At 43.1% G+C, this 23175-nt stretch overlaps 1 protein-coding gene across 3 annotated transcripts in view; it reads right to left on the reverse strand.

Moving 5' to 3' along the window:
• Positions 1-5697: 5697 nt before the first annotated feature.
• The window catches only part of LOC147613333 (3'-5'-exoribonuclease family protein), a 45962-nt gene continuing 28484 nt past the window's right edge, over positions 5698-23175 (reverse strand). Inside the window, exons 5-7 of one of the 3 annotated variants that reach the window (XM_086782637.1) lie at positions 22941-23065; positions 6291-6440; positions 5698-6153 (exon numbers count right to left, since the gene is read on the reverse strand). In XM_086782637.1, the coding sequence (XP_086638763.1) occupies positions 5911-6153; positions 6291-6440; positions 22941-23065 (518 nt within the window). In that variant the 3' untranslated portion in view covers positions 5698-5910. Of the gene's footprint in view, positions 6175-6290; positions 6441-22940; positions 23066-23175 lie in introns of all 3 variants that reach the window. The other 2 variants (XM_086782638.1, XM_086782639.1) reach the window with 2 other exon arrangements.

Below are 23175 nucleotides of genomic sequence, written 5' to 3' on the forward strand. Positions count from 1 at the left end.
TCCATGCCCATGGACTCCCCCTTATGTGCCCCTTTTATTACAATCTATGTGTATAATCTTAGCTAATCAAACATTTGACATTTGAGTCCACTAAGAATTTACATGCCAATCATCCAAGATTAGTAATTAAAGTTAAAATTTTATTAAAATATTGATAACAATGTCAAATTGTAAAGGGTATAAGAGTGGTTAAATATCAATGGTTAATGGTCAAAAATTAAGAGGCTAGATAAAAAAAGGTCTAAAATATCCATGCTTCAATAGTGGTGGATATAATTAAGGAGAAAAATTTGTAAGTAGGTGGAGAAATCTTGGGGAGATAATCTAAGGAAGTGGACAAAATCAAGGAAAGGTGGAGAAATTTATGGAGAAAAATTTGGCAAACCAAATGGTTTCTTTCATAAACCTTTGCTTATTTAAGAGTCTTAAACTAATATTAAGGTTCCAATTGATTCACGTGCACCTCCTAGCAGGGTTGTGCAGGGGGTTGTTCACATGCTGAAAATGCACACAATGGCTTTTTTTTTTTTTAAAGCACTAAAAATGGTTTTTTTCCTTGACCTTTGATTCAACACCAAGTCGATTTCACCAACTCAAAATACATTAACACTTTTTTTTTGTCTTTTATTTAATCAATCGAATACATGGTTAGTTTGAATCTACCAAGATTCTCAGCCCAATGTTATGTTTATGGGTGCTCAGCCCATAAACATATTTTTTACAAATCCCTCTTTCATGTAATCAAAACCTAGTCGCGCCTAGGATAACAAATTGTATTTGGAGAGAAGACCAACCCCAAGGTTGGATTATGTGTAAGAATAGCAAGGTAAAGTGCTATGGACCCCTTTGTTCTTGAGGATATGGTGATACATGTGCTCAAGATTCCTATAGAAGAGCACAGAAAAGCATAATACGACCATTTTTTTACAAGCTTCACTAGTGGGTGGTCATTATGCACGTAGTACAAATTATTTTTTTTGTTTCTTAATGACCTTCTCCAATTTGTCATCAACGCAAGTGTTAAAAAAAAGGTTGAAATATTGATGGCAATGCCAAATGGTAAAGGATATGAGAGTGGTTGAATGTCAAAGGTAAAAAAGCCTGATGAAAGAGACCAAAAGTTTCACAATTCAATAGTGGTGGAGTTAATCAAGGAGAGAGAGAGAGAGAGAGAGAGAGAGAGAGAGAGAGAGAGAGAGAGAGAGAGAGATTTGTGAGAAGCTGGAATAAATTTTGGGGAGATGATTCAGGGAGGTGGAGAAAATCAAGGAAATGTGGAGGAATTTATGAGAAAATTAAGCAAGAGAATTACGGATACTTTTGGTGAACCTTTACATCCTAAAGACTCTTCATTTAATGCAATTATAAGCATGCCTTTTGAGTTTATAGCATTGTCTTAATCATAATTAGAGTTTGAAGTTTATCCATCCTTGTTTATGCATCCTCTGGTACAAAGATGGTGCTTATCTATGATCCACCCCAACTCCTCAAATCTTGAATATTTTGTGCACCCTTATGGCAATTGAAACTTGAAACATAAGTGCAAAGGTATATGGGATATGCTTAAAAATTTGGGCTCATGGTGGTGCATATAGGTCTTTACTACTTATAAGAATAAGAAATACATGTAGCCTTTGAGCACCATACATGACTAACTCTCTAATCACCTACAATGACTTCATCTCCCCCTCTACTTCTATAGCCTTACAAGGCTCACAAATTGACAAAGGTATAGTGTCAACATTTTTTACAATATGAGCTACTCTTGCTCTTTTAAGCATGGGTAGCCACGTCAACAATGCATTTTTGTTGGATGGTCCCAAAGACCATGCCTTCTTGACCTAGTAATTTTATTTTTCCCTTTCAAGAAAGTGGTTTCTTGCATGACTCTTGCTCCTTTAGGCATGGGTAGCCATGTTAATAGTGCATTTTTGTTGGGTGGTCCTCCCCAAGACCATGCTTCCTTGTACTAGTTATTTTATTTTTCCCTTGCAAGAAAGTGGTTTCTTACATGAGTCATAGAGCTTCATTCTCATCTCTTGTTGATCCACCACATGATTTTTGTGGGCATATGATGCTAAGCAAAAACACCACACATATAAATATATTAGAGCAAAGGGTCGTACATGACTAAAGAACAAGTAAGCACATGATTCATATAAATGTGTCTTAGGACTCACTAGGCAAATGCAAGAAGTCCCTCTCAAGAAAATGGACTCTCAAGAGAGTAAGAGCATAGGAATTCAATATTAAATTGTTCTTAATAATGCCTATATGACTAACTTCAAGATTTTTCATAATGAATATGGATATTATTAACAATGATCTCAAGATAACAACCTACATCAAGAAAAAGTTTTAACTCATTTATTAAGTGGATTAAAAAAAACCAAACCACATAAGCTCCATCACATGAAGTTGAAAGTTTAAAAACCCGCCAAAAATGTGTTTAAAAGGTGATCAAAGACCATGCCATGAGACAAAAAGTGCAACCCAAAAAAAAGGGTGTGCAAACTTAAAAGGGCTCACTAGATGGAAGAAGGCAATCAAAATCTTATATGTGAAATTAGTGAAAGCTATTCATCATTGCTGATCAGCTCGGAGCATTGGCAAGATGTAACATGGACATTGGTCAAATTTCTAGAGGGCAAAAATATTTGCAACCTTATATAAGCTTTAAGGCACAAAGTATAAAAAGGTGCAGGAAACCCCTACAAAACTAAAACCACGAAAGTACCCCATAAACTATAATAATGAACAATTCGTTGTACTATACGAAGCATGGCAGTTTTTCTCATAGCACTTCATTGTTGACATTAAAATTGCACAGAATTTGATGATAAAATAGTGCAACCTTTAATTCCATGCTTTAGAGATCCAATCCTATTAAAAGGCCATTCCTCAAGGGAGCCCAGCTGCTATACAATCATAATATTTGTGTGCTCTCATTCAAAAACCATCCAAAACCTTGTTTATTAACATCCAGCTTGGGCAACATGAGTATGTATGAGAAGTTGGGAATGGAGCCATGGTGTGATCATACTGGCAACCTATGTGCTCCCACTTATATGGCATGAACATAAGGCTTGATATATTTGTGATCTTGTGTAGTTGCGCATCCAATCATATACACACTAGCAAAAGTGAAGTGCCACACTAACTTGGAATTTCAACTCATAAGACACTCAGAAGATAACTTACCATTGAAATTCGTTTAAAGGGATAACCTGTGCATTACACAGGCCAAATTCATCTTATCAAACATTGTGCATAACATATTGTGAGAGGGCTTTGTGACAGTTACTAACTGGCATCATTCTTGAGTGATCTAATACATTAAGTCCCAAGTCTCACGTAGTAAGTTTTTTCGTTCAAGATTGATGATAATTTAAAGCGTAAGTGCTTTTTTGTTGAATGAGCACCAAGTCTTTGATGCATCATACATAATTTGCGAGTCTTCATGTAGCTCCACCTAAAAATATGTGTTGCCTATTTGAATTTAGGAATGGATAAAGGTTCTCTTTTGAGTTTCAAAATCATGGATGTTGTTGTACATAATAATCAGACTTGTTCTCTTTTTCTACCACTTCTTACAATGCTCAATGTAGAACCTTTGATATTTTGATTAGTCCACCATCAACAACACATTTAAAAGGTTGATTAGCACCTATGCCATGAGACAAAGAGTGCAACCCAAACAAAAAGGATGCGCAAACTTAAAAGGGCTTACTAGATGGAAGAAGGCAATCAACATCTTATATTTGCAATTAGTGAAAACTATCCATCATTTCTGATCAGCCCATAGCATCGGGCTTTTTACAGCACAAAGTGTGAAAAGGTGTAGGAAACCCCTACAAAACTAAAACCACAGAGGCACTCCATAAATTATAATAATGACCGTTTTTGTCGTACTATGTAAATCATTGGCAACTGCATCCCATTTTATACTATACGAAGGATAGCAATTTTTCTCATAGCACTTAAAAATGCATAGAACGTTTGATGACAGAATAGTGGAAGCTTCAATTCCATGCTTTAGAGATTCAATCCTATCAAAAGGCCATTCCTCAAGGGAGCCCACCTAGTACAACCATGATATTTGTGTGCTCTCATTCAACACCAAGAGGGTCCATTTGACTAGCCCATCCGAAACCTTGTTTATTAACATCCGCCTTGAGCAGCTTGAGTATGTATGAGAAGTTGGGAATGGAACCATGGCGTGATCAACCTATGTGCTCCCACTTTTTACAAGGCTTGATACATATGTGATCTTGTATAGTTGCATATGTGAGCATCCAATCATATACACACTATAACATATCGCAGGAGTGCAATGCCGCACTAACTTACGAGTTTAACTCACAAGACACTAAAAAGATAACTTACCATTGAAACTAGACTAATGGGATAACCTGTAAGATACATGCCCAACTTCATCTTATCAAACATTGTGAGCATCCAATCATACACACTATAACATATCGCAGGAGTGAAATGCCGCACTAACTTACAAGTTTAACTCACAAGACACTAAAAAGATAACTTACCATTGAAACTAGATTAATGGGATAACCTGTAAGATACATGCCCAACTTCATCTTATCAAACATTGTGCATAACATATTGTGAGAGGGCTTTTGTGACAATTACTAATTCGCATACTGGAGGGTTTTCAAAAAGAACTTGAACACTTGGGCTAGGTCTAAACTTCATGTAAGTACCCACATGGGTGATTTCTTGGATAACAAAAAAAAGAAACATGTGGCTTATTTCTTTATAAGAAAACATTCTGTGGTTTATTTCTTTATAAGAAAACATTCTTGAGTGGTCCAATATATTAAGTCCCAAGTCTCAAGTAGTAAGTTTTTTGGTTCAAGATTGATGATAATTTAAAAAGAGTAAATGTTTGATTGTTAAAGGCACCAAGTCTTTGATGCTTAATACACATCTTGCAAGTCCTCATGTAGCTTCACACCTATAAATAGTGCACATGCCATTAGAGCCTTGAACATTATTCAAAGCCTTGAACATATGTAAAGCAAATCATAATCTTGCTAAATGATCAAAGTTGTTCTCAAATTTTTTTTGGGTTGATAAGGAGAAGCATTCTTCTCACGTCATCATGATCTTACAAGTTTTGTAAGGCCAATCCCGTCATCTGCTAGAAGCATGACCTATACGCAACTAATCTAGTGCTTAGCAAGAACTTCAAAATTCCTCCTATACACACATGAAACTCCTTCTCTATCATGTGGTCGCCAAATTGTCTCTTATATAAAACGATGAAAATTAAAAGAATAATAAGTGCCTTTCAATCTGCAACATTCCTTGTTTTTTAATAAAATGCAAGGCTTGGCACAAGTGTGTAGAGTCGTCCTATTCTTCTTTCATAGCTCACAATCTACCTACACCACTCCAAAACTTGTTTGTCTAAACTCATTGATTGCACTCGCCTCAAGATTGACCTATGATTGGCTTACAAAGAAATTAGTCCACAAATCATGTTTCTTTAAGGAAGCATGGTGGAAGACTCACCCTGTGAGTGGAAGGGATGAATCTAACATGGCAAATGTTATTCATGTCATGAGAGAGAAGAAATTATTGATTATGATATTGCTTTTGAGTTGCTCCTAGCTTTGAAGAAATTGCAAAAACCACCCAATCCAATTTGGGGATATTTGCAAAATGTCACTTCAATTTTCCAAGCTAAATATTTTTTGATTGATTATTTTTAAAACTTTTCTCAAAACGTATCATTTATTAAAAAAGACGCAAGTATTTCATTAAAAAAACGTTTCTTGTCACAATGGCTCCTACTGCAAAAATTTTGAAGAGTTAGATTGGATGTTACCATAATCAGTGTCTACTCACTCGCCCAACAAAGCCGGCAAGCCCAAAGTCCTGCTTATGCTACATATGCTCGCCCACACGAGTTTCTGCAGCCACTATCTCTGCATCTGCTGTTGAGATTAAAGTTTTACTCACTTCCCTTGCAACTGAAATCATGTCCAGAAGAACACTTGGGTCCAGCCCTGCCCCTCCACGCTTTGTTATCCCACATACATGACCAAAGCTATTGACAGCAATGGAGACAGCTGAGCTCATCTGCGACTCTTCCTCTTCTGTGGCGTCAACAATATATGTTCTTCCAACCTTGCTCAAAAGACAAGAACCCTTTTACCAGGTAGCCAACACAAGGCAAAAAGCAGTTCAATCTATGGAAACTCTCTCTTTCTCTCTCTCTCTCTCTCTCTCTCTCTCTCTCTCACACACACACACACAGAGCATACCTTTGTTAGAGTTACAATTACGGGTACACCAGAGGTATCCAACTGAGAGAATTCATCTGGATTATCACTAATTTCAAAATCGGCTTCTTGTTCACTCGTAGCTGCACTTGTGATTTCTACCTTGGGAATTCCTGTATTGCTCATAGCAGCCTACTATTGGTAGGACAAAAAAAAGTATGAATTTGATTTATCAACATGAAATGTGAAAACATGTTGGGCTGATTTAAAAAAACACTTCACTTTAAAACACCAAAATAGAACACCTGCTTCACATGCCCCAAAAAAAAAAGATGTGCTTTTTGAGATATGATACACAATGCTTATAAGAGTTTTTTATTTTATTATTTTATTATTTTTATTATTAGTTTTTTTTTTGGGGGGGGGGGGTAGAGAGAGAGAGAGAGAGAGAGAGAGAGAGAGGTGCTGTGAAGGTAGTCCCTCGACGTCAAGTGGTGAAGGCAAGTGGGAAATGTAATCCAGCAACTAAGACAAACAAAAGGGAGCTAGAGTGCTCCTACACAAAAAGAAGGACGACACATGTGAAAGAGTGCACAGAGCAGAAGCAGAGTGGCACTAGAATGTGCTGAACATAGAGTGCAAGACAGAGAGAGATATGGAGCAAACTATGCTGAATATACTGAACATCGCATAATTATTGCCATAGAATTAAAAAAGCATCCTAGGGTGTGGCTTCTCATGACACTAGCATCAGGCATGCTTCAACTATCTTTACTCGTGCATGCATAACATCACACACACACACTAAGCACCCAGGGTAAAAAACAGTCCCAAGCAAGAGACACTGTTAGTCTCATGAGTGAGGGAGCAAAATATGTACAAGACTAAATGAGAAATGAGAGGCCAGCCCCACCTATTTATAGGTGAGGAGGGCTGGCCGACTAGAGCTGAATATGCTGGCCGACTGGAGCATATGAGCTAGCCGACTGGTAAAATACCAAAAGGGCTAGGAAAAATCCCATAAAAATATGTAAAATAGGGGTGGCCAGCCCACAATCAAGGGCCATACAAATGGGACCAAAAGGACACCAAAAATGGGCAGAAACTGGGGATGAATGTGCTCACACCCCCTCTCAGCACCAGATGCTGAACATAACTCCGAGAAGCCGAAAAAGTCGTCCTCTGTCAAAGACAAAAGAAAGCAGCAACAACAGGTACCAGGAAAGCTCCACAAGCAATCTCCACAGCAACTCAGCTACAAAAGTAACAGAACAAGCTGCGAGGTACACTATTCTTCTAGAAGAAATCAACCATGAAGGTTGCATCGTGCTGCTCCAAATATCGGTGCCAAACCCAAATATAAACACAGTGTCACAGGAATCCCTAGAAGCCTGTAGCTCCAAGAAGATAATACCCTCAAAAGAAATAGAGTCCATATGCTCCAACTCCGTACTAAGAGTAGCCAAATGCTGTATAATAGCACCCTTCTCGAAGGTCGGCATTGCCAGATGTAAGAACTCAACAGCCCCCTTTGAAAACTCATGTCGGGACTCCACAAGCCCAACCAAATCCAAATCACAATCCTTCAATCCCTGGAAGTACCACTGTGCCCCAGGCACGGTCACGGACATACCTGACCACGATCCAAAATCCTCACATAGAGTAAGGGAAATAGGAACATTCACTGTAGTGGTAACTGAAGTAGTAGTAGCCTCCTCAATAGCATCACATAGTGTAGAAGCAGGCTCCTCCATAGCAGGCAAAGGGACCAACAACACATCCTGGTCACTCGTTGGCGAAGAAAGAATCGGAGACGAAGCAATAGGAGAAAAATCCCCCTCAGAAGTTATGAGCAAAGATAGCCCACTGTCTTTCTCAAAAACATTACCAGAGATATCATCCTTGCAAGGAGAAGTATGCACAGAAACTGAAGGCAGGGCAACAGGAGAAACAAACTCCGTAAATGCAATGAGCAAAACTTGCCCAATATCCTTCGCTGCAGGAACATCTCCAAAAGAAGTATCCACAAAATCACTGGCTGCACAACACCCAGAAGCAGAAAGCATCTGCCGATCACTCGCATCACCATACAGGTCACAAAGCAACTGCCACACAGAAGGTAGAAGCATCATCAGGAGCATAGATGAAATGTCGAAGAACCGAATCCTGACAATTCAAGAGGAGAAAGCCATAGATCTGTCCGTTAGTCTTTCTCCATGTCAGGACTATGGTCCTACGGAAGTCGAACCCTAGCATAAGTTAAAAGCTTTCGGAGTCTCGAGAGTATTATTAGTGCTAGCGGGGTTCAGGGGTTAATGGGCGTTAGGGTTTGGTCGATGTGTGTACACAACTAAGTTAGCACGGCTCTTAAGTAAGATGGGCGGCCGGGCTAGGAGGTGTGGACACAGGCCAGGGTTTTGGTATAAAACCCAACGAGAAACCCTAACTCGTCATTATATGGTTGGGAGGTGAACCGACTTCCACCCTCTCTTCTTCTCCACGCCTAGGCTATGGCGGCTTGAGGAAGACGCAGCCGTAGCGGAGGCGTTACACTGGTATCAGAGCCAGCGGCGACCGACGTGACCTGCACGAGAAAGAGCTCAACGCCGCAGCAAAAGAAACGAGCGCAGCTGCCGCTCGTATGGCCCCACCAGACGACCACCACAGCGGACGCCTAAGGCGGTGACCAAGGCAGACCGGCAGTCCTCGAAGGCGATCGGTGAGCGATCGCTGGCGCGCCGTTGGCGAGCGCGCGAGAATTCTCCCTTACTTGAGTGGCACAAGGGGGAGGCTTCACCATCCAAGGAGTGGGGTTTTGAACCCACCACCTCAAGCTCCAAGGCAAGTGTGCTAGCCACTTCACCTTTTCACTTGTGTTGTTCTTCTCTTCAAAAGAGCTCTACTTATTCTTTCAAGGAAGGACACAAACTACAAGGAAAGTGACACAAACTACAAGGAAAGTGACCTTTTCACCTTCAACTTTCCTTCTTTCAATTTGTGAGAGGAGTTTTCTATGCTCCAAGTTTGGAAGTTTTTGGTGGACAGATCTTCAACGACATGCTACATGTAACACACTTTTTTGCATGCATGTGTTGATTGACGACTCAAGTGGTGATTCTTCTCGATTTCCGTGCATGCAAGAGGAACTCTTCTACGACGCTTCAATTGGAGTTCGCTTTTGAAGGTAATCCGTTCTCTATTTGTAAGCACGTGCATACCATGGCCTCAGCGGAACCGCCTCATGTTCACTTCGATTTTGAGAATGATATGCATGATGTTAGTGAGACACACCCTTTGGGTGGTGGTGTGGGTGATTCGCGACAGGCCGTTGCGCCTGATCGGGATGACAACATGACCGATGCCGAAGGGGGTGCGAGTCCAATAGATGATTATGGTTTGGTAGACACGGTAGAGTTTGGGCGTCTCACTTCAAGGGTAGTTGCACTTGAGCGCACTATAATAAATGTCAATACCAATCTCACAAACATGAGCACGCTTTTTACTGAATTTATGGCACGTTTTGCAAGTGGATCGGCGGCAAGTGGAGGGCCTATTCCGATAGTTATGCCTCCTCTTGTTCCAAATCCTATAGTAGAATCTATTGCACCATCTGCAACGCAGGAAGGGGCTATGTTGAAAAACGTGAAGCCGCCTGTGTTTAAGGGAGAGGAGCGCGATCGTAACAAGGATGCGGTCCATACATTTTTACACAAGTGGACGGACTTGCATCGCTTACGCCGCACTCCCGCTGCTGTTATGGTCACTGAGACGAGTCTCACACTTGAAGGTAAAGCCTACAAGTGGTGGATGAGTCTACCTATTGAAACTCGCCCTAAGACTTGGGAGGAGTTTGAGGCAGCATTTAAAAAGGAGTTCTTACCGCAAAACGAGAAAGATCGGAGTTGGACAGCCTGGGACAAGTGCAAGATGGAAGGTCTTACACTTAATCAGTATGTGTCCAAATACCGTGAAGTCATTCTCAAGCTAGATGGTTTGGACGACTTTCAAAAGGTTCGTGGGTTTGTTAGAGGCCTTGATAAAGAATATCAGGCAAAGGTTAAAACCCGATATCCTAAAACTTTGGAAGCGGCTATCCAAAGTGCCCTTATCTTTGATGACACCATGGATAAGAAGGGCATGGATAGACCGGCCAAATTCAATGGCTCGCAATTTAATGCTAATAAGCGTAAACTTGCCAGCAATTCTACTGAAAACACAAAGAAGTCTAAAGGATCAAGTGGTCCGTTGTCTCCACAAGACTTTGAACGGGCCAAGAAGGAGAAACTATGTTATCATTGCTTAGGTAGTGATCATGAGAAGAAAAATTGTCCACAGTTGCCTCGCAAGAATAAGGATAAGGAGAAGGTCAAGGAGAAGGCTGTACACATGGTGCAAACACTTCCCTTGGATGCTGATCCTAAGTATTCTGCGGTAGAGGTTTCGCACACTACCGAGATGCATGAGTGTAATCTCACTGCATCTATGTGGCAAGAGACAGTTGGACCACATGATTTGGTCCGTATGCATGGCTCCATTTATGGTCATCGAGTACGTATTCTCATTGATGATGGTGCCACGCACAATTTCTTGAACTATGCATTAGTTAAGAAATTAAAGTTGCCGGAGACAAAGAGTTCTCATCGTTATGTGGTGTCCACCATTCAGGGGGATGATCACGATGTGTGGGATACTCTAGTACGGCAAGTGCCTGTGTTTGTGCAAGAACACACTATGGTTCTTGACTTCCAAGTGATGAATATGTCTCGTGCGGATGTCATCTTAGGACGGGAGTGGTTGTATGGGTTAGGGTCATCACTCAAAAGGAGTTATGAACATAATACGTTTACGTTTTAGGCCAATGGTAAGCATGTTTTACTTATTGGGGAACGTGATGTACCCCCAACACCACTCATATGTAATGCCGAACTCTCTTTTTTGGAGCATAGTAATCAAATAGAAGAAGTCTATTTTTGTTATTGTGTGTCTCAAACTAGTGGGTTTGATGTGCATGATGTTTCTTATTCAAATGAATCTTCCTCAGCGATGCCTTCTTTCTCTTTACCTTCTTCTAAAATCTCTTTAAATAATCTTAAGCAACCAGTTAATGCTTTGTCTTTGCAACAACTGTTACAAGAATTTAAAGATATTTTTCCTAATGAATTACCAGAGGGTTTGCCACCCGAACGAGCTTTGCCTCATCGCATTGATGTCGTTCCGGGCACCAAACCAATCAGTAAGCCGTCGTACAGGCTTAGTGCGACTGAAGCAGCTGAGGTGGAACGTCAACTTGCTGACTACCTTAGTAAGGGCTTCATTCGCCATAGTGCTTCACCATGGGCATCGCCCATTCTTTTGGTGAAGAAAAAGGATGGATCCATGCGCATGTGTGTGGATTATCGCTCCTTGAATGCGGTAACCATTAAGAACAAATACCCGCTACCTAAGATAGATGAGTTGTTTGATCAACTCAAAGGTGCGAAGTATTTTTCTAAAATTGATTTACGTTCAGGATATCATCAAGTGCGTATTAACGCTGATGATATAACCAAGACTGCGTTCCGAACTCGCTTTGGACACTATGAGTTTTTGGTTATGCCGTTTGGGCTTACTAATGCCCCGGCAACGTTTATGACGCTTATGGATAGCGTACTAAGGCCGTACTTAGGCAAATTTGTCATTGTCTTTCTTGATGACATTTTGGTCTATAGTTCGACTTTAGAAGAGCATTTGGAACACTTACGAAAAGTTTTTCAGTTACTACGCGAGAATGCACTTTACGCGAAAGAAAGTAAGTGTAAATTTCTCAAGGATAGCATACAATACCTAGGTCATGTAATTTCTGCAGACGGAATTGCTATGGATGCTAGTAAGGTTGATGCTATTATGCGATGGCCAACACCTCGAAGTAAGGAAGAACTTCAAATCTTCTTGGGAATGGCAGGATTTTATCGCAAATATGTGAACGGTTATGCAAAGATTGCCGCTCCCATGACTGATCAACTGAAAGGTGCGGCAATTACCTTTCAATGGCGTGAGGAGCAACAACGTAGCTTTGATAAGCTTAAAGTTGCTTTGGCTACAGCTCCCATCTTGGCAATTGTGGATCCTCAAAAACCATTTGTGATTGAAACGGATGCCAGTCCTAAGGCAGTGGGTGCGGTTCTCATTCAAGATGGTCATCCTGTTGCCTATGAGAGCAAGAAGCTCAATCGTGCTCAACAAAACTACTCAGCTTACGAGCGTGAGCTCTTTGCCATCATATATGCCTTACGAAAATGACGACATTACTTATATGGTGCGCAATTCGAGCTTGTTTTTGATCACGAAAGCATAAAGTGGTTTATGAACCAAACAGATTTGCAGGGTCGAAAGGCCAGATGGGCTGAGATCCTTCAGGAGTATGATTGCAAGCTACGCTATCGCAAAGGACGTTACAATATTGTAGCTGATGCTTTGAGTCGTATGCCGGAGATTAATTCGCTGCTATTCACAGAGTTGAAAAGCGAATTGTTAGAATCTTTACGAGGCAAATGCAAGCAGGATTCAACATACTCAAAGGTGTGGAATCATGTTCAAATGAGGGGTCCCTCTCACTCACATGGTAGTGTTCCCAGTTCTTCCACACATGGTTCTTCTTTATCACAAGATGAACTACAGTGATGGAAAAACTTTTCCATCGATGATGGATACTTACTCCACAAGGGGAGAGTTTGTGTTCCATTGGACTTAGACACTAGGCGCCAAATTCTTTTTGAGTGTCATGATAGTCCAAGTGCAGGTCATGCGGGCATTCGCAAAACGTATGCTCTCGTAAGAAAGCATTTCTATTGGCCTGGACTTCACAAGGATGTTACTAACTATGTTCTGCAGTGTCAGAAGTGTCAAGTGAACAAAGCAGAACGTCTTAAAGCTGGCGCGTTACTGCATCCATTAGAGATTCCCGACGGAAAGTGGGAAAGTATCTCTATGGATTTTATAACGGGCTTGCCCACAACGAATCGTGGACATGATGCCATTTGGGTAATCGTGGATCGATTAACCAAGCTTTGTAGGTTTGTGCCTACTAAGAAAATAGATACAACTCCAGAATTGGGACGCCTTTTCGTGGAGAATGTTTACCGACTTTATGGCTTACCGTCCAATATTGTCAGTGATCGCGATTGCAAGTTTAACAGCCATTTTTGGCGAGCAGTATTCAGTAAGTTGGGTACTATGTTGAACCTTAGTTGTACAGCTGATCATCCGCAGACAGATGGTCAGACTGAACGGGTTAATCAAGTGCTGGAAGATATGCTTCGGGCATATGTCAGCAAAAAACAATCTGATTGGGAGTCTTATTTGCCTATTCTTGAGTTTGCTTACAATAGTGCAAAGCATGTCTCGACAGGCTTTAGCCCTTTCATGTTGATGTATGGTTTTCAGCCACGTTCACCAGTGTCGGTGAGACTGGCGAATGAGAAAATCAGTCAGGTTAAGGATTTTATCCAAGACCATATGGATATGTTGCGCCTTGCACGATTAAATGTTCGTCAAGCGCAAGATCGTTACAAGAAGTTTGCGGACCAGAAACGTAGACCACTTCACTTTCAAGAAGGTGATTGGGTGTTTCTGAAGGTACCAGAAAACTCCACCAGTTTAAAAACGGGTTCCGTACCAAAATTGTCGCCCCAATTTTGTGGACCGTTTAAGATACTCAAGAAGGTGGGCCCAGTAGCCTATAAACTTGAGTTACCAGCACATTCCAAGGTTCATCCCATCTTTCACGTAAGCCGTTTGAGGAAACGCCTTATGGGTCATGAAAGGCCGGTGGATGATTCTTTCTTGGTAGAATATGTGGAACCCCCAATACTGCCTCATGAACCAGAAAGAGTATTGGATTATCACAATACCAGTGTAACGCCTCCGCTACGGCTGCGTCTTCCTCAAGCCGCCATAGCCTAGGCGTGGAGAAGAAGAGAGGGTGGAAGTCGGTTCACCTCCCAACCATATAATGACGAGTTAGGGTTTCTCGTTGGGTTTTATACCAAAACCCTGGCCTGTGTCCACACCTCCTAGCCCGGCCGCCCATCTTACTTAAGAGCCGTGCTAACTTAGATGTGTACACACATCGACCAAACCCTAACGCCCATTAACCCCTGAACCCCGCTAGCACTAATAATACTCTCGAGACTCCGAAAGCTATTAACTTATGCTAGGGTTCGACTTCCGTAGGACCATAGTCCTGACACTCCACCGACACACATCCTCCGCAGAGGCAAGGTCCGGCAGGCACCGATTGAGACTCCATCAAACCATACTCCCTGAGAATAGAAGTAACCTGCAACTTCCATGATTACCACCATCTAACTTGTCTGCCTCATCAAGGAAATAACAAAAGAGTGGTACGGGAGCCAAATCTGAAGTTGTCATCATTGATCCAATCAAGAGAACCAACCCTCATAAGATAAAACTGTCCAAATCAGAAAACACTAATATAGGGTCTTTCCTCCCACCAAAACGCAGCCCTAAGAGGCTGGACAACACCCAAGAATCCTCCTATAGCAAAAAACGCAGAAGCTTCTATCGACTGTACCTCCAACCTTGAGGTCACTAGAAGAGGGAAGCAAAAAATGCGGATTTGATATAGAGAGAAAAGGTAGCCACACAGGGCCAGGGAATATGCTGTAAGAGGGTGCAAGAGGGAAATGCAACAACAAAGACAGTAGCTTGGGCTCTCCTCAAGAAAACGAGCAATCTCTAAAGAAAAGGTGTCCTCCACAGGTACCAAGAGTGCCACCAAAGCCTGCAACACCACAAGCCCCCTCTGCAAAGGGAAAGGGCCACTGGAGAGGAAAACGCAGCAGTGAACAAGTGTTGTCCTGTAGAAAACAGGCCGCCTGCAGTCCAATCTCCAAGTGGGCAATGAAACGTTGATCAACAAGAGCCAGATGGCTGAATTGGTGAAGCCAATCTGAAGAAAAAACGACCAGCAGAGTGCTGTCCAGAAAACGCAGCAGCCAAAGCTATAAATCTAGAAGAAAACGCACAAGAGTAGGTGCTGAAAACAGGGCTGAATCTGGGGCAGCAGAAAGGTTGCTAAACCAGGAGTGATGATACCATGAAAGAGTGCACAGAGCGGAAGCAGAGTGGCACTAGAATGTGCTGAACAAAGAGTGCAAGAGAGAGAGAGATATGGAGCAAACTATGCTGAATATATTGAACCAAAACAGTCCCAAGCAAGAGACACTGTTAGTCTCATAAGTGGGAGCAAAATATGTACAAGACTAAATGAGAAATGAGAGGCCAGCCCCACCTATTTATAGGTGAGGAGGGCTGGCCGACTGGAGCTGAATATGCTGGCCGACTGGAGCATATGAGCTGGCCGACTGGTAAAATACCAAAAGGGCTAGGAAAAATCCCATAAAAATATGTAAAATAGGGGTGGCCAGCCCACAATCAAGGGCCATACAAATGGGACCAAAAGGACACCAGAAATGGGCAGAAACTGGGGATGAATGTGCTAACAAAATGTTGGCCTCAAAGCTTGGCACCCGTTTCGGTATTTCTTTATTCACATTCAATGGAAGAATTCAACTGAATACATCATGGCCATACATGGCTTACACATATGCATGTCCAAACTGCCAATCCTCTAGACCTCTTAGCATAGAGGTTTCACACAGCCCTGTGCCCAAAACACCACACTGTTATTCACCTCTAATCTGCCAAGATAGTACATCCAAGCCTTGAATATGCATCCAACTGGCCCATGCACGTAGCCAAAAACACAGCCATACATCAGCCCGTAAACTCTCCCAAAAACATGCTAGATATGCTCCTGTTTCTGGCCTCTGCTGTCTCTGTGTGGACTCCCTGCCAGTCGGGCGTCTGCTCCTCATAATGGACTCTCTGAGCCTGCGGATCTCCAGGAGATAAAAACCCAAGCATCGCTGATCACAATAGTCCATGACTCTAGCCAATGGTCCAAATCCCTCTTTGAAAAGGCAATGGTAGCGCCCTCGAATCTCATAATATGTTGTGCAGCGACAGATGTAGTGCTCCTCCGTCTCTGGCTCTATCCAACAAATCTGACATATCCTGTCCCCTGGAGGTATGCCTCTAAATCTGCTTGTCTTTATCTCTAACTGATGTGAAGAGGTGCGGATCTGCCCAATGGTGCACCTCAATCCATGAGACAAATGGGTATCCATGTAGCTAAAGCCATCCTCAGCGGTGCGGAGAAGATGGTCTCTATAGAAAGCCATCTTCGTCCCTAACTCCTGTGAGGGCTCTAGCCATGTCCTCCTAGTGTCCAATTGAATGAGGTCCTGTCTGATGACTCTACTAATCTCAGAATGTGTCAAGGTGAGAGGGGGTGCCTCTAGAGAGTACTGGAAGGGTGGAAGTCTGTCTAAGCTGAACCCGTGGAGCTCAAACAAGGATGCTATCTCCGCATACCAACATGAAGTGTCTCCCTCCATGGCTAGCTGATGAGAGGACTCTAAAGCAAGTCGTGCATACCGGTGTCGGGGAAGCTCCCAGGTGCTATGAATGGAGGACACTGATCTGGCAAGAGCCTCGACTACGATCGGTGGTGCTCCCATCTCGGCTCGGATAATCTAATGGGGTACCAAGGCCTTAGCCCGAATCATCCTAGAGATCATGGACACAAGTGATCTCTCCATCGATCTCCATCCATCGTATGTGCGTCTTGATCGATTGTGACGATCTAGGCTAGGCCCCCAGATCTGTACTCCATATAGCATAGCCGATGTGACCAACGTGTCAAAAAGCCACAGCTTAGTGCGTGGCTCCTGAAACTGTACCTGTGAGCGCATCCTCTCTAGACCTCCTAGTGCTGCATATCCTCTAGTCAATCTGGCCTCTGCTGCCCCCCTCATGGAAAATGTGGTCCCAGTGAACACCACTCCAAGATATGTGTATGAGTCAACATACACCACTGTCTCCTGCCCATATGTGAAAATAGGTGCTGATCTCCATACCCACTGAGTTGTAGTGTTAAACACCATAACCTTGGTCTTACCAAGGTTAACTGAGAGCCCACTGTCCTGTGCATAAGCATGTAAAGTATCCAAGTGCCTCTGCATACCCTCTGGTGAGTCTGCTATAAGCACAATATCATCAGCATATAAGAGCAGAGGTATCCAAGTGCCAGCCAACTGGGCTCCTCTGTCCCCTCGTGTCCCAATATAATCAAAGATCTCATCAATGTATAGTCCAAATAGAGTCGGAGAGAGCGGGCAGCCCTGTTTCACCCCTATAGTGGAGTGTACTGGCTGGGAGAGACCCTCTGAAGTCCGCACCTTATCAACTACTGTCTCATAAAGTGCCATAATACCCCAAATGAGCTCACATGGAACCCCCAAGTCTTGCAGCCTGCGCATCAGTCTAGCTCTGGGCACTGTGTCAAAGGCCTTGCGGAAATCCACAAAGCCACAGTAGATCCTCCTCCCATGTGCTCTGCCCTCCTCAATGATAGCCCTGAGGGTAAAGATATGATCCAAAGTAGAGAATCTCCCCCTGAAACCGGCCTGTCCCTGAGCTCGGACCCCTTGTCTCTCTACCCATCTACTCAACTCATGCTCAAGAGTAGAGGCATATAGCTTGGCCAGCAAGTGACCAATCATAATGGTGCGGTAGTTAGTCGGCCAGACTTGAGTACCGGCACAATCGTGGAAGTACTCCAAGTCCCAAGAAACCCCTCACACATGGCTCTATTAAACATGAGAGCTAGTAAGTCTGCAATCATATCTCTAGCATGTATGAAATGCTCGGCTACAATGCCCTCATGATCCTGTGCCCTCCCTGTATGCAATCTGTTGATGGTCCTCCTCACCATCTCTGCTGTGAAGAAGGTAGAAGTGGGTGGACAAGGCTCTGGAGGGTTCGGTTGTGGTGGTTGCTCTAGTAGAACTGCAACTCCTCCGGATCCGCGACCACCATGCTTCGAACGGGCCTCCTGTCTACAAGTTGTCTCCCATCTGTATCCCGCCACTCTCGGTAATGTGCTGCCTGGGGCCTGATGTGTCTCCGAGTAGAAGATGATGTCCCTGTCTCTGAAGCTGTCCTCAAAGGCCTCCACATCCAGTCTCAATGCTCCGTTGCAGTTCCATACTACAAGTCTCAGACTGGTCCCATAGGTCTCGCACCATCAGGTGGTGCGTCTCTCTAGTATCACCACTCTGCCTCCTCTGTAAAATGCTAGCTTCCCTTTTTCTCTGGCTGAGAGAGAGAGAGAGAGAGAGAGAGAGAGAGAGAGAGAGAGAAGGCCCTGTGCTGCAGCCACCTTCAGTCTTCCCACACCCAACTCTGTGCGCCCACTGTCCTGCAGCAGTCTGCAAGAGCCCACGCCCAGCTCTGTGCACCTATTGTCCTGCAACCGCCTACTTGCAGATTCTGCAGCCCGACTGTGTGCCCAGGGAGAGAACCAGTCGAGCAGTCTGTGTGCCTCTGTAACTCCTGCCCCGCCCTTCACAAAAACGTGGGAGAGAGAGAGAGAGAGTTCAGCGCCCCCGTATGCTGCAGCCGCCTTTATCCAAAGAGAGAGCGTTCTCCAAAAATAACGTAGGCCTCCCTCCTAAAGGCCACGACTCTCAAAAAGGGGTATTCCTTTGGTTTAATGGTTTTTAAAACCCTTGTCCCCTCCAAACATTTATCCCCCCCCCCCCCCCCCCCCCACCCCCACATGGGGTAATAAAAAGAAACCTTAATAGGTGACCCCAAGTGTGAACATATAACCAATGTCTTGCACACTGACCACCATGCTCACACATACGCTGCACAAATTCGCAGGGTCGTGACACTCTACGAAGGAGACCGTCAGTGACACGAATGGCATCTCTCCTGATTATGAGCAATTGTAGAATGATGACTACTAGACTGGGAGCGAAGCTCATCCAATACATCCTTTCCTGCATCCAAAGGAGTGAGAAATCCTCCTCCAAAAAGTTTTGCCCCTTCGTCCTCGAATTCGTCCAACACTTTCTCTGAAGCACGGGCCCTTGTTGATTCTAGTTCCAGAATACTAGGTGCTCGAGAAACCAACTTCATCGAGTTGAGACGGGTAGATATAGCCATGTCCATGGATGCCTTCATGCTGAGAAGAAAATCAATGAGCTGTGAATCAATGACAAATATCAAGTGATCAAAAGGGATTTTAGCCTTGCGCGATGAGGTAAGGGTATAGTGGGGCCAGGAAGCACAATATACCCCAAGTAATCTAAGTGCAATAGAGAGAACCCGAATATTCACTTTCCCCAAACCCGAACTTGTGAACTCTTGGAATCTAGGTGCTCTACCTATCCAAGCAGTCAATGCACACGGGTGTACCAAAAAAGAAAAGAAATTTGCAAGCTTCCTAGGCTGTGATATCAACTGTAGAACACTTGCACCTATGTGCTAGGGTTTTCCAGAGATAGAAAGAAAAGCCCGGCGGAATCACACATATAGCACACACAAGTTGCTCTATATTATGTACAAGAAATAAGTAATACAACCGAAATTCTCAAGTACAAGATGTGGCTGAGAATGAAGATGTCAAATCACAACCCTGTGACCTACTGTACACTCTTGGCTAGCACTTCGCCTGCAGAGAAACACTCTATGGAGTCCAACGTTGAGGAAAGCAGAGGAATATGATAATTTCACTATCCACGTTTATATATGCACCAATGCTCCTAATCGGCCCGTCGAGGGGCACACATATTCATGCACTTTTGGTCCTTTCAGATAGGCGCCCATTTGAAGAGTGCCCAGACAACCCTTGACCAGCCACATCCATGGCCCCGTTTTGGGTATGCGAACTAGGGTGCCCATGAGCTGTCCACAACCACCATGGTCCCAACTTAGCTATTGCTAGTGACTGTAGGACGATGTGGCTTTCACAAATGGCAAGACACCCTTGCTTGGGACTTGGACAAGGACTTGGTTGTCCTGAACACCTGACCATAGGTGTAATAAGTGTAGAGGGTTACAAAAGACTTGTGCAACAAGCACAATCGAGCCAAATCCTAATGACCTAGATGGCACCTCGCTACCATTCCCTTGGACTAGGGCTCACAACCATAGTTACCGCGGAACGGAAACGTTCCGGGAACGTCGGATGCTAGAACGGGAGCGGGAACGGGAACGGGAGCGGATCGAGAATGTCGCGGAACGCCACGTCATATGACATGTCAGCATATGACACAAAAAAATGTAACTTTTTGTATACGGATAGCCAAATATGCTTCATAATATTTGCTCCCCCAAGACATGAACATACATTTCTGCAAGCAAAAAAAAAATCGGAACGTTCCGGGAACGTGCCTTCGCCCGGAACGGCGTTCCAGGAGGGCGGAACGACGTTCCGTGGTAACTATGCTCACAACACGCTCAAAGCCCATCAAAAAAGGGATCCTCAATCTTAGATGAAGGAAAATTACCATATAGCACTCGTCGTAGTATCTAGTCCATACTATGCATAATGGAGTTGATAGTTTTAGTCTTGTGGGTTGACTACCATGAGTAAATAACATGCACGTTCCTAAAAGGTGAATTTGGGCATGTTCTTGGATTCATCTAGGTATATAATTCAGCCGTATTAACAAAAATGCAGATTTTACATTGTGAAGTTTTCGTTCGAGTTGCCGCCAGTTGATATTGTGCTTATTCTTTCTATCTTTAGTGGTGCATTTGCCCTATCAACTACTTATTTGTTGTACTAATTCTTTCTATTTGCTACTTTCCTTAGTGCTAGGCTTCATTATGGCTGAGTCTGCCTTGCATCTCTGGAGCTTTGTGTGAATATATGCTCTTATGTGTGTGTGTGTGTGTGTGTGTGTGTGGAGTGCATGTGTGAGAGCATATCTTGATACAGAGTTCTACACCCACTATTGGGCACTGATGACGTTAGTGGGGATGTCGTAGTATCTAGTCCATACATGCATAATGAAGTTCATAGTTATATAGTCTTGTGGGTTGACTACCATGAGTATATAACATGCACATTCCTAAAAGGTGAATTTGGGCATGTTCCTGGATTCATCTAGGTATATATACATATATATATATATGGGACCTACAGTGCTTGGTGATGTGGCTGCACCTAATGCTAAGCCTCATTATGGAACACCTCCTGTAAATGCTTAATGATTTGATTAGACAGAGAAGAGAGAGAGAGAGAGAGAGACTCGTTTTCAATATATGTATCACGTACATGGACAAGGTTACATGTATGCTTGGCCATAGCCCTTCCCAAAAGGGCTACTGACTACTTATGACCAATCTCCAAAAGAGAGAAAGAGAAAGATGAATTATGCGCTAACATGCTGTGCCTTTATATATGATGTTGATATGCTGGTCGGCCATTTTTATTTGCTCCCGGCCAATTGATTTGTCTTCTAGCATAAAATGCTAACTCTTGCACCTAAATTACTCATAAATGCTGCCGAATGATATTCTACTATTGTCGACCTGATATACATGTGCTAAACTGCTACCGACCTAATGCATGTTGATAAAGATGTCCTAAATGCACCAAATACTGCTGCCTAATGAGGGATATGATCAGGGATTAGACATGGCACTCCCTTGTGCACATGACACTATGTTTAGCAAGCACAGAGAAGACAAGGTAGACCTAATGTATTGTATATTACAAACATGAATATGAACAATGATCTTGGATCTTGACCTAGATCCGATTCATACATGCTAATCTACGGGTATACAACAAATTGTTGATTCCACAGCTTGGTCGAGCTCTCCAGAAGCTTGCCTTCTTGCCTAGAGCTGCCTCGGGCTGCCTCTATACGGGGGTTCTTGCTAACACCTATGAGATACCCAAGAGATCTACCTGATTTCTGCCTTTCCATGCCCTTTGACCACCTTTATATAGGGATAGGATGGAAAGTCGTGTTCAAGAGTTATGGCTTTTTGACCTACATAATAATGTCCAAAAAGTCATAAATTGTGCCCAAAAGGTGTCTCATCTGTGGGCGCATGTTTTGAGCACCTGTAGGTGCCTCAAAATCAATCTGCCCATATACTTGCTACGAAAAATAATCATGTCCATGAGCATCGGGATTAACGGATGCACATGATAATAAGTGACTTCATGAATCAATTTGGGAGAGAGCTCCTCAGACCTAGACTCAAGGCCTTGAGACTACTCCGTGCTTACATCCAATGGGTGTGTACTGGTGGTATGGGACACCAGGGACTTTGCATGTGGAGCCATGTCTCGGATGCTGTGCGTGGTCTCAGGATGATAGTGTTCATGTTCTCTCGTCCACAAGAAGGTGAGAGAGTGACTGTGACCATTCTACTTCAACGGTTATCATCACCAACAAACCATGTTTGATAATTTGTATTCATTTCATTTGTTCATGGCAAGCTTGGCTTGAAAAGCTTGTGGCATTGTACTCCAATAATATACTGCAACATTGAGGGGGGGCCGACCCGTTCCGGCCCCAATGGTGGAGTTCATTGTGCCATTCTATTTTCAGCATTGTCTATTGTCTTGTGCTATCAAGTGTTTAAGTGTTGACCTAAGAAGTGCTCACACCTGCCTAGGTGAGTAACAAGCCCCGTTGATTTACAATCGCACAAATTAAAAAGGATGGTAAATTGTTACAATTAGAATTTAAACATAATAGTGACCCCTGAACTTAATCGATGTTTAATTCATCAGAATGTATGATCATTTCCTACCTTTATTGCAATGGCTAAAGCATCCAACAGGTTTCCTTCAGAGCTAAGCACAAGCCCATCAATGTAAAGATCCCAGCAGAGCTTCCCATCAAAGATGCCCAATGCTGAAAGATCAATTGCTGCTCCTGCAGGAAGGACAACACGCACAGCAAGACCACATAATATCACATCAACATGGCCAATTATAGCTTAGTATCATTCGAACAGTCTACAAAAAAGCAACCATCACATTCAA

Source organism: Cibotium barometz, chromosome 44, assembly GCF_041138505.1.
Source record: "Cibotium barometz isolate CiBa-2024 chromosome 44, ASM4113850v1, whole genome shotgun sequence".
Taxonomy (NCBI): Eukaryota; Viridiplantae; Streptophyta; class Polypodiopsida; order Cyatheales; family Cibotiaceae; genus Cibotium; species Cibotium barometz.